At 38.8% G+C, this 12,468-nt stretch overlaps 2 protein-coding genes across 4 annotated transcripts in view; one reads left to right on the forward strand and one right to left on the reverse strand.

Annotated features, from left to right (window-relative positions):
- Window positions 1–12,468, forward strand: part of LOC149081583 (uncharacterized) — a 219,792-nt gene that overhangs the window by 84,138 nt on the left and 123,186 nt on the right. The window lies entirely within an intron of this gene.
- The window catches only part of LOC149081584 (protein toll-like), a 73,466-nt gene that overhangs the window by 23,042 nt on the left and 37,956 nt on the right, over window positions 1–12,468 (reverse strand). For both annotated transcript variants that reach the window (XM_089236971.1, XM_089236970.1), the window contains exons 5-7: window positions 12,272–12,451; window positions 11,425–11,679; window positions 10,458–10,768 (exon numbers count right to left, since the gene is read on the reverse strand). In XM_089236971.1, the coding sequence (XP_089093097.1) occupies window positions 10,458–10,768; window positions 11,425–11,679; window positions 12,272–12,451 (746 nt within the window). The remainder of the gene's footprint in view (window positions 1–10,457; window positions 10,769–11,424; window positions 11,680–12,271; window positions 12,452–12,468) is intronic.

Raw genomic sequence — 12,468 nt, forward strand, 5'->3', positions numbered from 1 at the left:
GCGATAAGCCTTTTTTTAAGTGCTTCGTATTTGTTTTCGGCTGGTGGATTAAGCACCAAGTCTGAAACCGAATGAAGCGAGTCGGCATCTACAGCTGCTAAAACAGTGTTATATTTCGTTATATCGGAAGTTATTTGTGCTACTGCGAAATTAGCTTCCACTTGCACGAACCATAAAGCAATATTATTTATCCACATTGGAGGTAATTTACAAGATACCCTTGCGACCACCGTGGGATCCGTACCGTCATCCATCTCGTAATAACAATAACGAAATAGATGGGGGAAAACGAGGATAAAATTCCAACTAAAATTATTTTATACGAACAATATTAGAATTTTACAAGAAAAAAAATATATAAAGGCCGGAAGATTAGCGAAAACAGTAGCTCACCGTGAGAAGATCCCATCATGCCAATGGAAACAGAGGGAAAATAATCCAGAGCTTGGAGATACGACCAAAAAGTTTATTCAGAAGGTTCTGTTCATTTGAGAGTCACCACTGAAGCCGAGGCGTACACATAACACAAATTTATTAAACATTTTAGCACAAATTACCAAGACACAAATATATGACAACTAAGAATCAGACAAACTGAACATGCTTCTCTGTGTGAGTCAGCGAGTGATACAGTATATATGAAAGATCTTCGTCAGGAGTTGGGGGGGAGGAGAGTTTAGTTTTAGTTCCAGTCTCAAAGTCAAACCAAAACCAAAGATGTTCTTCGTTTTGCGGTAAACAGTGTCCGCCTCAGTATCCAATGAAAACGCATTCTTGTGAGCGCTTTCCTAACTTTCCCTTTACTTGCGTTTTATCGATGTGCGCATACGCTTTGCAACCAAAAATTTTAAGATGACTAGTTTTGACTGGCCTTTTGGTCCAAAGTTCTTCGGGTATATCTCCCTGGATAGCTTCAGATGGACATTTATTCCGCAAATAACAGGCGGTGACGACGGCATCTGCCCATAAGTTGTCTGGGACCTTCGAGTCTAGAAGAAGACATCTGGTCATGTCGAACAGGATGTGATTCATCTTCTCAGCTACCCCATTCTGCTCTGGAGTTCTAGGGACCGTGAGTTGCCTCGATATTCCATTCTTGTTCAAAAAATCGTCAAATTCACGACCGTTATATTCCCTCCATTGTCGCTTCGTAGAGTAGCGATTTTAACTCCATGGAAATTTTCAACAGTCCTTTTGAACTCAATAAATTTCTCGAGGACTTGACATTTGGATTTCATAGGCTTCACTACTGCATACCTTGAGTGGTCGTCAACAAAGGTGACAATATACCTTGACCCTCCTTTAGATCTAGGCATGATAGGTCCTGTGACATCACTATGAATGAGCTGAAGTGGCCTCGATGCACGTTTGGTCTCTCCTTTAGAGAAAGGAATTTTTCTCATCTTTCCAAGGACACAAGTAGAGCAAATATTTCCATCTTCCATTGCTTCTGCACAACTATTGACAGTGTCATCCTGCTTCATGAGCGTCTTCACTGCATTCAAATGAAAATGTCCTAAGCGTCGGTGGATAAGATCCTTATGCCTTGAGATATGCGCTTTATAAGGCCTCGCTTCTTCAACCTTATAAAGTCTCCCACTTCTATATGCAGTAAGGATTACTCTATTTCTTTCGTTAGGGTTTTTGACGATGGCCTTGCCTCTTTGAAATGAAACAGTCATTCCCATCTCCTCGATTCTTCCCCCTGAAAGGAGGTTATCGTCGAGCTCTGGTACGTACAGAACGTCGGCTAGATAGAATGTTTCTTTACCACAGGATTTAACAGGCTTCAAAACAACATCACCTTTTCCAACCACTTCCATTTTCTCGGAATTAGCTATTTCCACTTCGGACATCACAGTTGTCAAGTTGAGAAACATATTTTTGTGAGCACATGTGCTCCGTTGCACCACTGTCTAGATACCAATCACAGCTAGGCTTCTTGTTACCAGCGTTGGCAGTCAGTGTCCGATTCGCGTTCTGCGAAACCTTATCGGCCCGATGGGACGTGTTCTTCGACGGGCAGTTTCTGGCTACGTGTCCCCAAACACCACAGGAAAAACATCGAATTCTTCTCTCATTATTTCTGGAGTATCTCCCTGATTGTACGCGAGTTTTTCCTATATCGTCAGTTTTAAGAGCTCTATCGCCCACAGCTACGCGATTCGTTTGCAGATAGTCACGCAGTAACTTCTTCTCTTCCACAATCAGACGCGATTTTACCATTTTTGTGGACAGTTCGTTCTCATCACGCTCTAAGTTCAGTATCAGACCTTCGTACTCTTTGGGTAGACCCATTAACATCACAAGAGCGACTTCCCTGTCGGTGAAACCATATACACAAGACGCTACCTTTCGATGCAAGTCCATCAATCTTCCCAAGTATGCACTTACGCATTCGTCAGCCTTCATCGATACATTAAAAAACTCTCTAAGAAGCTGCAGTGTGTGTAATAATCCGAACTTCGTGTGAATGTCCGTCAAGGATGCCCAAGCGTCCCTCGCTCTCGCACAGTCCGCGATATCGTCTAAAAAGTCATCTTCGACCACTAAAAACAGAAACGTGAGGGCCCTTTTATTGGTTTTCCTCTCGTCCTCCCTCAGTTCTGGTCCGTATCCGGATTCTATGGCGTCTTTCTGCACCAGTGCGGCGCGCGTCCGTATACTCCACGCGTTGTAATTGTCCCTATTAAGCTTTGGAATCTTCAATTCCTCCATCTTTATTAGGCTTAGTTCCGCGCGTGTAGAATTTTCTTCGATCCTTTGTGAAATTAGATTTAACTTATCTACTTCCCACTTACCGATGAAACGTCTATCCAGGAGCCTTCGTGCTGATAACGTGTTGCGAAACAACGGGGTGGGTGGACTGGATACATCGGCTAAATGAAATACACTAATCACACAAGGAAACGCACGTCCTTCATCATCACACTTTATTTACGGGGCCATTCCACTTAACATGTTGCTAAAGGGAGAACTACAATACTTTTCATGCTTTTGGCATAACCAGCCATTATAAAGGCTTCGCTTTTATATCGTAACAGATATTGGCTGTGTGAGGGCGAGCATTGTCGTGAACAAGAAACCATGAACCTTGTTCTGCGTACTGAGGTCGTACCCTGCGTAGACGTTTCATGAAACGGATCAAAATTTCAATGTACCTTGCAGCATTCATCGTCGTTCCCTCAGGTAGAAATTCCTTGTGGTTAATGCTTTGACTATCAAAAAAGGTGATTGGCATCGTTTTGATGCGTGAGTTTTCTGCTCTGACCTTTTTCCGACGAGGTGATGCAGGAGAACGCCATTCCATGCTTTGCCGTTTCGTTTCAGGGTCGTACCTGAGACACCAGGACTCATCCTCAGTGATCTTTTGTTCGTTCATTTTCCTGTTCTCAGTTAAGAACCAACGCACTAAACAAGCACTTTGTAAAACAAGTCTTTCACGGAACACAAACGACGCTCAACTGAACAACGGTTGCGGCAGATGGTCAACACCTGCCGCTACGCATGTGCAGCGTTTTGCTTCGTTGCCAGATCGGCCGTTCTGACTTCATTCACCGAACTTTAGTGTCAGAGGTTGTATTTCAGGGGTGCCCTAGGCAAGAAGGAACGTCCGAGGAGTGTTTTCTTAGAGAAAAAGCGGGAAATCGTAGAAAATTAAGGAGACCAACGAATGAAAGACAAATTTCAAGATTGAGAATAGATTACGGCCATTTAAGTAGAAGTAGAATCCCTTTATTTAGGGGGTGCAATTAAAGTATAGAGGAGGATCTAAAATGCCGAGTATGTTAGTCAAGGATCAGTCCCACGAGAGTGGTCTAGGGGACCCTTGGTAAGATAATTAAAGTTAATAAAAGTCTAAAGATAACAAAAGTCTTTGTTGAACATAAACCGCAAAAAACCACAGCCGGCGTGAAGTAATCCGTACTTGTCCGGTCATTTTCAAAGGAAGACGCTCGTTCCGCTGCCTTTGTATTGAAAGCCATAAAAATTATTGCTTCCCCGAGGCCCGAATGGCCTCATGCGAATGAGGCCTTATAGGGAGCTTCAATGTAGGTTAGGCCATGGCCGTTTGGGTTCTCGGGGTCCTGAAGGGAGAGTCGCATGGACAAAGAAATTAGGGATGGATCGGCAATGGCCAATCTTATGAATAAACCTTGAAGAAACGAATAGAAACTTAGAGATGATGGGTAAAATATCAAATCAAATTAAATGGATGGAGTTTCCCAAAGGAACTGGGACGTCCGAAATGAAATCTTAAATGGCAAGAGAAAAATCTGGATACAGGGAGTTAGAGAGAAAGGCAGTAACGGACGAGACTGAAAAAGAGATGACGAGTGAAGACGAGAGTTGTAATTTCGGGAATCGGCTTACTGGCTGCGATGAGTTTCTAAGGCGCTAAAGACTGCAGAGGGTCTCTCAATGAACCTGGTGAGTGATGCATGGATGATATTCTCTCTCCCATATGTGATTTATATAGTGTAGGTTCTCGTAATTAATTATTTTGGGGGTGAACTGAGGTGTAATGAAATCACGGGTCATATAATGTTCAGGGTCAAGAACTTAAATGTTTTGGGGGCAAATAGAAGAATTTGTTAAGTATTTTTGAATGGACTTTTAATAAGGATGGTAATATGAGAAATACAATTTGCATTAATTCAATTAACTACAGTGTAAATAAACTAATTAACTTCCAGCATCTCATGTATGACTACTTTGTGTAATATTTGCCTGTGTTATACTTCATATATATACAGCGCAATGGAAACCAGGGAACGGTATTCGCTTACGTACTTACAAGAACGGTCTCAAACCCTAACGGGCTGACAATGTGATAGATGACCCAGAGACTCCTCTATAACCTTTGAAAAACGTTCACCCCATGAGAAAATTCTTCAAAAAACACCCCCCCCCCCCCATAGTTTGAATTTTGGTCTAGTCAGCTGTATATTATATCATATCAGGATGATTTTCCTTTCACTTCAAAATTTTTTTGTCGAAATTGAATGGTAATTTGATGTTATTATAAATCTCGTATTTATGCATTTCGCATTAGTGATTCAGATTGGGCTGGGGGGAGGGGAATTGGGACTGGAAACAAAAATAATAAACGAAAATAATGGTTCTGTCCCATAAAATACAGGACGTAATACGTGAGAGCTGTCCTTCCACTCTGCTTTTCCTTTTTAACGCTTGTCTACAACTTTCGGTTTTCCCAATTTGCTGGAAAAAAGCTGATGTCATTCTGATTCCCAAAGGATCGGACAAACTGCGTCCTCATCTACTGTAGATAACATAAGATGTACCAGTTTACTTTCTTGTCTAGGAAAATGTCTTGAAAAAATACTTGCTGGAAGACTCACCTGGCACCTTGCTCAAAGTGGAACTCTAAACGCTGATGAATACGGCTTCACTCCTCAAAAATCAATAGAAGATGCTTTTTCTCGTCTTTGTGAACTAGTTTGTAAAGGCAAACGTAAGAACTATTTTACTGTTTTGGTTTTCTTGGATATCAAAGGCGCTTTCGATAATGCATGGGGGCCTGGCATCTTGACTCTTTTGAAAAAGCCGCTGCTCCTGAAAAGCTGCTACTCCTGGAAACATTTTTAACTTATATAAAAGTTTTCTGCACCAGCGCACCACTGAGTTTGCACTTGGTAGTGTCTCAAAGAGATGAGTTGGAGAAAGGCTGTCCAAAGGGTTCTATTTCAGGACCAGCTCTCTGGAATTTAATCCTGAATGATCTTTTGCAGAAATTGTCACGTTTTCAGAACTGCCATCAAATTGCTTTTGCTGACGATTTGCTTCTTGTCATCCAAGGACAAAATTTAGGGACTGTCTGCCATCTAGCTCAAGATATTCTTGATGTCATGGTTCAATGGTCAAACATGTTAGAATTCAACCCAAAAAAAAGCAAAGCTATGATGGTACATAAAAAATGAATGATGAAATGGAACTGCTCTTAAAACTTGGCGAAAACGCGATAGAAAATGTCGAAGAAATAAAGTATCTTGGTGTTATCATTGACAACAAGTTTTGCTGGAAAAAACGCATCTCTTACCTGTCTCGCAAATCAGAAAAACTTCTCTGCGGCTTTTATAAAATCTGCAGAAATAATTTTAGTGTGAACATTGACGCCATAAAACGTATTTACTCCCAGGGGATTATTCCCGCAATCACATATGCTTCAAGCGTTTGGGGTGATAGTCTCAAGAAAAAAATAAACGCCAAATATATGAGAAAAATGCAGAGGTTTCTATTAAGAATAGTGAAGGGGTATAGGACAATAAGCTATGAAGCTCTTTTCATCCTTGCAGGAATTCCTCCAATTGATTTGGATATCCTCAACCACAAGCTCGCTCGAAGCTCCTTCACTTCATCCAACGCTGCTGAAAATGGAAAGCTTAGTGTGTCAAAAATCCCTCATCCGGCTGCCAGAAAACCGGTCTCAATTAAAAATTTCGATAGAATAATCCAGGAGAAGTATGATATTGTGTGTTACACTGACGGAAGCAAAATTAACGGCAAAGTTGGATTGGCCTTTGTCCTCTATCAATAAGGGATTGAAATCTCGCATCATCAATATCGCATTTGTGAGGACTGCTCGGTTTACCAAGCGGAACTCCTTTGTCTTAATCTCGCTCTGAAAAAAGTTATCGAATTCCCTGGCTCTAATTTTCTTATTTGCAGTTATTCTCTCTCTTCTCTTCTTGCACTTCAAGACATAACCAACAGTGAAAAATTAATTCTCGATGTTCAGTGCCTTTTAAAAAGCTGTCTCAATAACAAAATAGTTATAAATTTTTCATTTGTGAGAAGTCACTGCGACACAATCGGAAACGAGAGAGCGGATGAACTGGCCAAATCCTCCACTGCTCTCCGAAGAGTTAATAAAGTATGCAAACCTCCATATTCGTTCTGGAAACGCCTCTACCGAGAAGAAGTCGACAGAAGTTGGAACACCGAGTTTTTAAAATCCAGTAAGGCAAAATGGATAAAATGTTTTTTTCCAACAGTGCATCATCAGTTAAAGCAACCTTACTTTTTTCCGGATTTCCTTCTCACCCAGTTTTTAACTGGACACGGAAATTTCAAATCTTATCTCAAAAGATTTAAGTTAGCAGAGAGTGACATATGCAGTTGCGGAAAGGGAACGGAGGATCCCGAACATCTGATATTTGAGTGTTCAAAGGTGACAATTCAGAGAACTGTATTTGAACGTGATACCATCGAAAACAATACCATCGAAATTGGTGTACTCAAAAGAGACTGTGCGCCCTTCGAAGATTTGTACGTAGCATTAAGAACTGAGGCTTCTGTTTTCTTTCTTTCGTGTTGTTTGTAATTATATGTGTATATTTTCTCTTCGTTTTCTTCTTTTACGTATTTTTATTATATTTTTAAGTATTTTCATGATTACGCCTTTTTCTTTCTTTTCTTCTCTTACTGTTTTCTTCTTCTCCTTTTATTTTTTTCTTCAATTTTTATATATATATATTTTTCAAATGTATTATTTTTGTTTCTATTCTTTTATTTTTTATATCATTATTTTTTATTTTTATATGTTTTTTATTATTTTTAATGTTTTCTTTTTCTGTTTACTTTTTTTTTTTTTTTATCATTGTTTTATTTTCTTTGAAAACAATTTTTCTCTTTTGTACAAAGTATTGTAATTTTTATTTTTTCCCCACGGTAAATAAGCTGATTGTACCATTTTATATGGCCCTATGTTATACTGTGTGGTGCATAGGGAGATGTCTTTGTGACACAAAATTAAAAAAAAAGAAAAATATCTTAAATTTTTGATCGTCTTAGGGGAAATCACGGGTCACCATATTCTGCTACTTTTTATTACTACCAAGATAATTTAATTTGAAAATTAAAATTTTTCTAAAATATTTCTCTTCTATTACCTCGAATTCAGTGCTCTGGTGTCTCAATTAACGATACACCAGAGAAAAATAATATTGTACCGACTATAATTTTGAACGAAAAAAAAATTAAATACGTATGAGATTACGACTTACCAAGTGAGTACAAAATAGAAGGATGCAGTTTTCTTAATTTCATTGACTTGAATATATTCGGGTAAAGTTAACGAACGACTTGATTTAATTTCAATTTATTTCGAAGTGGTGCAATTTTGAATGATTTCATCTATATTTTCCGTCTTTTATCGCACAATTTTCCCTCACATTTTTAAAAAATGGGAAAATTTTATCTGCTACGACAATTGCATCAGCATCTGAATTCCACTCGAGGCATGCGATAGATTTAATAGCTGTTTTTTTTTTTTAATACATTATTCACACGACTGGACCAGAAGATTTGTAATAGTTTTACCGCTGTGGTGGTCGAGTGGTGATAGTGACGGACTCGCATCGCGGGGACCTGGGTTCGAGCCCCACCGTCACCACAGTGGTGGTCGGCTGAAGTTGGTTTTCTGTGGTTCCCAACTTCAAGGCGCAAATGCGAGCCGATCTCCGTTAAAAAATCTCGCCACAGAGAGCAACAGTTCTACAAACAGTAAAAATATTCAGTCATTACACTTCACTCACTTCACTTCTGAGATATAGATGGCAGTACTAAAAATCATACACAACTCTAGATACGCAGTCAGACTGTTAGGCAACACATACCTACACTTCCGGCACAACTCACTAGGTAGTAAATTGCCCATGACGATAGACCTGAGTTGTGCTCGGCTTGAAAAAAAATAGTTTTACCACCTGTTGCAATTTGAGAAGAAAATATGAAATTGCGTGGAAATCGTCTGCGGGAAAACTTATATGACTGGACGCAAAATTATTTCGGTCACAAAAACTGCATGAAAAAATCCTTACTATGCGGTAGCGACATTCCTATATTTGTATCGATAATGCACGTGTTGCGTAAAAATTATCTGTGATTTGAGGTATCAGTGGTAAAATTCTGCTTAGATGAAATAGATTTTAATGTTCCTTGCCATTAGATTTAATTCATAATATTTACTTGTTACTTACTTATTATGAATTATAATTACTTATTAAATAAGCACGTTCAAGGCTTACACGATGAGTAAATACACGATAAGAAATTCGTCATTGTAATCATCATTATAAAGTTCGGAAATTTTCAATTTAGTTTTAGGGAGTGGAATTTTTTGAGAAAGAAGTCTCTGCAACAGTCAAAAGTTTCTTGAAGAACAGCGAATGTATAACTCTGAGTAGAAATGTGCAAGTAGATTGTCTTTTTGCACAAATCGGCAAAAGATCATTTGGATAAATCAAGCTGCGTGTGAATAATAAAAAAAGCCTTCAGCGAAAGATGTAAATGATTTGAAACTTTCTTGCACACATTGTACTATTGTACTAGTGAAACTATACTCAGTACATTAGTTAAGAAGTCTTTGTACAGGGCATTTGAAATTAAAGGTCGCTCTCTCCATTGAGATCGCAATTCACTAAATAACACGTAATGTAATGGCGGAATGTGGTCTTTTCAGATGAAAACCTAGAATTGACAACTACATAGCATGCTAAACATTCATCGCTTAACATTTTAGCATCCAACCTCAGCATGAAGATGAAGACTTCTTGTTAATAATGATTTTTTTATTGAACACAGTTCTACTGATACAAGGAAATATTAAATCATTCACGAATTACCACTGAAGGCATTTTTTTTGTTCACTGCTCGGCATAGACGAAGATAGACGTGAAAGTCTGGGAAGGGCGCGCGATGATGATTGCTGGGGGGGGGGGGGTTATGATTATTATGTCAGTACATATATACGTATATTCATTAGATCTGTAGGCTCAGCCTTTGACGCGGGGGGGGGGGGCATTGCCTTCCCCAGTATCTCCACCCACGCTGCTCGGTTTATCGTAATCCTCTTCCTGTGGATCTGTTCAAGAAGATGGTCTACCTAACACTTACACTCTGCATAACATTCACTGCTCTGCTGGAAGTTGTTGGCCGCTGTCACAAATCTGACAATTCTCTTTCTGATTTCAAAAGAAGTAAATCTACACTTCTTTAAAAAACAAGTAGTGGATATTTACACCTTTTAATTTTTATACATCAGTCAAATGCAGGCCACACTAAACAAAGCGTCAAAGGTTTGTAGCTCTGAACAGAACATATGGTTCCCCAATTTTTGTGTTCTACAAGTGTGTCTTATTTTAGACTTAACAAAAGGTGGCAAAAACTTAAAATACTTTTTATAAATAATTAATGTATTAACTAAAGTACAAAAAAAATACCAATTAAAAAAACAAAATTGTGGTTTCATGAATCTTCTGCAATAAATTTTCTTGAGAACGTGAGTTCTTCGTTAATAAGTTTGCAAATACTCAAAATTATATTTATAACCGCGTGCTCGTAAATTCCAGGTCCGTAAGCAATAAAAGCTCCTATAAATGATATGAGATGTGAGAACGTAATTTGTTTGAAGTACTCACTGATCACTGACTTACTTTCTCGGCTTTTCGAACGAACCACTTCTTAAAATATGTTACTGAACATTCGCAAGTCCAAGGATTGCCAGACAGACTGATCGTCCTGAGCTTGGATAACCGCAAAACGGCGTTGGGTACCGAAACTAATGAGTTGTTCGCAAGTCGCAACTCTTCGAGGTCATAGGGAAGAATCCAGTCGTCTACAGTCGTCAATCTGTTGTTCTCGAAGTCGATGCTGACCACGCGATCCGCGACGGTGAATTCCTCATCCACGTTTTGCATGACGTTTACTTGTCCGAAATATTCTCTGTAATGATCGCTAGACAAGTCTAAAGGTCAAAAAGAGATATGTAACAATGGAATCACATGAATTAATTTTCGTCGAAATGATTGCACAAGCAATAGCATGTTAATAAAGTACCCAGCTGTCCATATTTAATTTTCTTCTTTGAGCACTGCTATCACACATCAATATCATATCAAATGAGTCGACAAGTTTCAAAACTCGTTAAACAACCAGATTTTTTCACAGAAATTGAAAATAAAACTTTTGTAGAGTAAGTTTCGAGCTGACGCTTGTTAAAATGTTAATGTTATGCCGTTAAAATTTAAAATTTCAAGCAGTCAGCTCAAAAAATACTCTACAAAAGTTTCTTTTTCACTTTCTGTAAAAAAGTGAAAAAATCTGATTGGCTCTTAATGAATATTGTAACTGGGCGACTCAAATAAAACCTATTCTGCACGTGAGATGCCCTGTAGAAGTGGAAGAGCTATCAGCAGAAAGACATATTCGAGCCCAGATAAAATCCGCATAAACTCAGATCGTTGTGGATGTCGTTCGAATTTTTTCTATGAATTCTTCAAATGAAATTAGGTCAAGGCTGATTCCTCTCATGTGGCTTTTTCTTAAATTTTTCATTAATCTAATTTTATAGAACAGAAATCTTGCATTAAATTCCAAAATAAATGGAGGCTGAGAACCCACCAGTATGTGTCCGCGAAAAAACCGCTGGAGTATTCGACAGATTTCGGTAACTGCATTTGACTTTCAGACGAGGGAGAGGCATTAGGTCCTGGACGCAAGAGCATCTGCACGGTGCGGGACACATTTTGACGCGTTGTCTTTGGAAATCCTTCCATGACTCGTTTCGAAGGCAGTAGGTGAAATCTGTTTCTAACGAAGAGTTTCGAAACCATTCAAGAAGCGGCATCAAGCGACAATCGCAAGATATTGGATTACCTAAAAATAGCGAAGTAAAACAAAATTCAATGGAACATAACTATTTTTTCATTATTTTAACTTCAAAATTTTTGATTATCACTGCATTCCAAGGTGAAAGTGGTCCTGCAACCGTTTAAAAATTTATACTACTTAGTTAATGAAACGTGGCACCCGATTTGATCTGAACTGGTTCATATTAAGGCATGGTGCATGACAAGAGTGATTCGATTCGCGGCGCGTAATGAAATAAACACAGATTTCAAATTTCAACGAAGTCAAAACATGAAATCGATATCGGTTTCATGTTTTTAACCAATCCGTGTCGATTTCCTTTAGCGTCGCGGATCGCATCGCTTGTCATATCGATCCAGTGTGCACCCTGTCTTAATCTGAGAAATACCTCGCCTATCCTGAGTATATTTCATCACTTAAGCTAACTTGAGTAATTATTGTTTGATAGCATTGATAAAAGTACTAAATAAAAATGATTGAGACTGAGCAATGATGAAATGGCTTTCCATCAATACCCTAATTAGGAAACACTCCTGGCAACATTAGTATTGGCGTGTGTATCTTCAGGAATAAGAGTTAGAATAGAAAAATCACGTACTTTCGAAGAAGAAATAGCGTAGTGACTTCGGTAGGTCATTTATTTTCAAGGTGGTGATTTGGTTCCGGCTAACGACCACAATCTGCAGCCTCGGCACTTTCCCAAGATGTTCGCCCAGTGACAATATCTTGTTCTGCTGCATATATAATTCCGAAAGCTCATTCAGTCCAATGAATTCTCCTGTTGAAACGCAAAAT

Source organism: Pholcus phalangioides, unplaced genomic scaffold, assembly GCF_987345545.1.
Source record: "Pholcus phalangioides strain wild (caught in Gottingen) unplaced genomic scaffold, Ppha-v1.0 ptg000009l_1, whole genome shotgun sequence".
NCBI lineage: Eukaryota > Metazoa > Arthropoda > Arachnida > Araneae > Pholcidae > Pholcus > Pholcus phalangioides.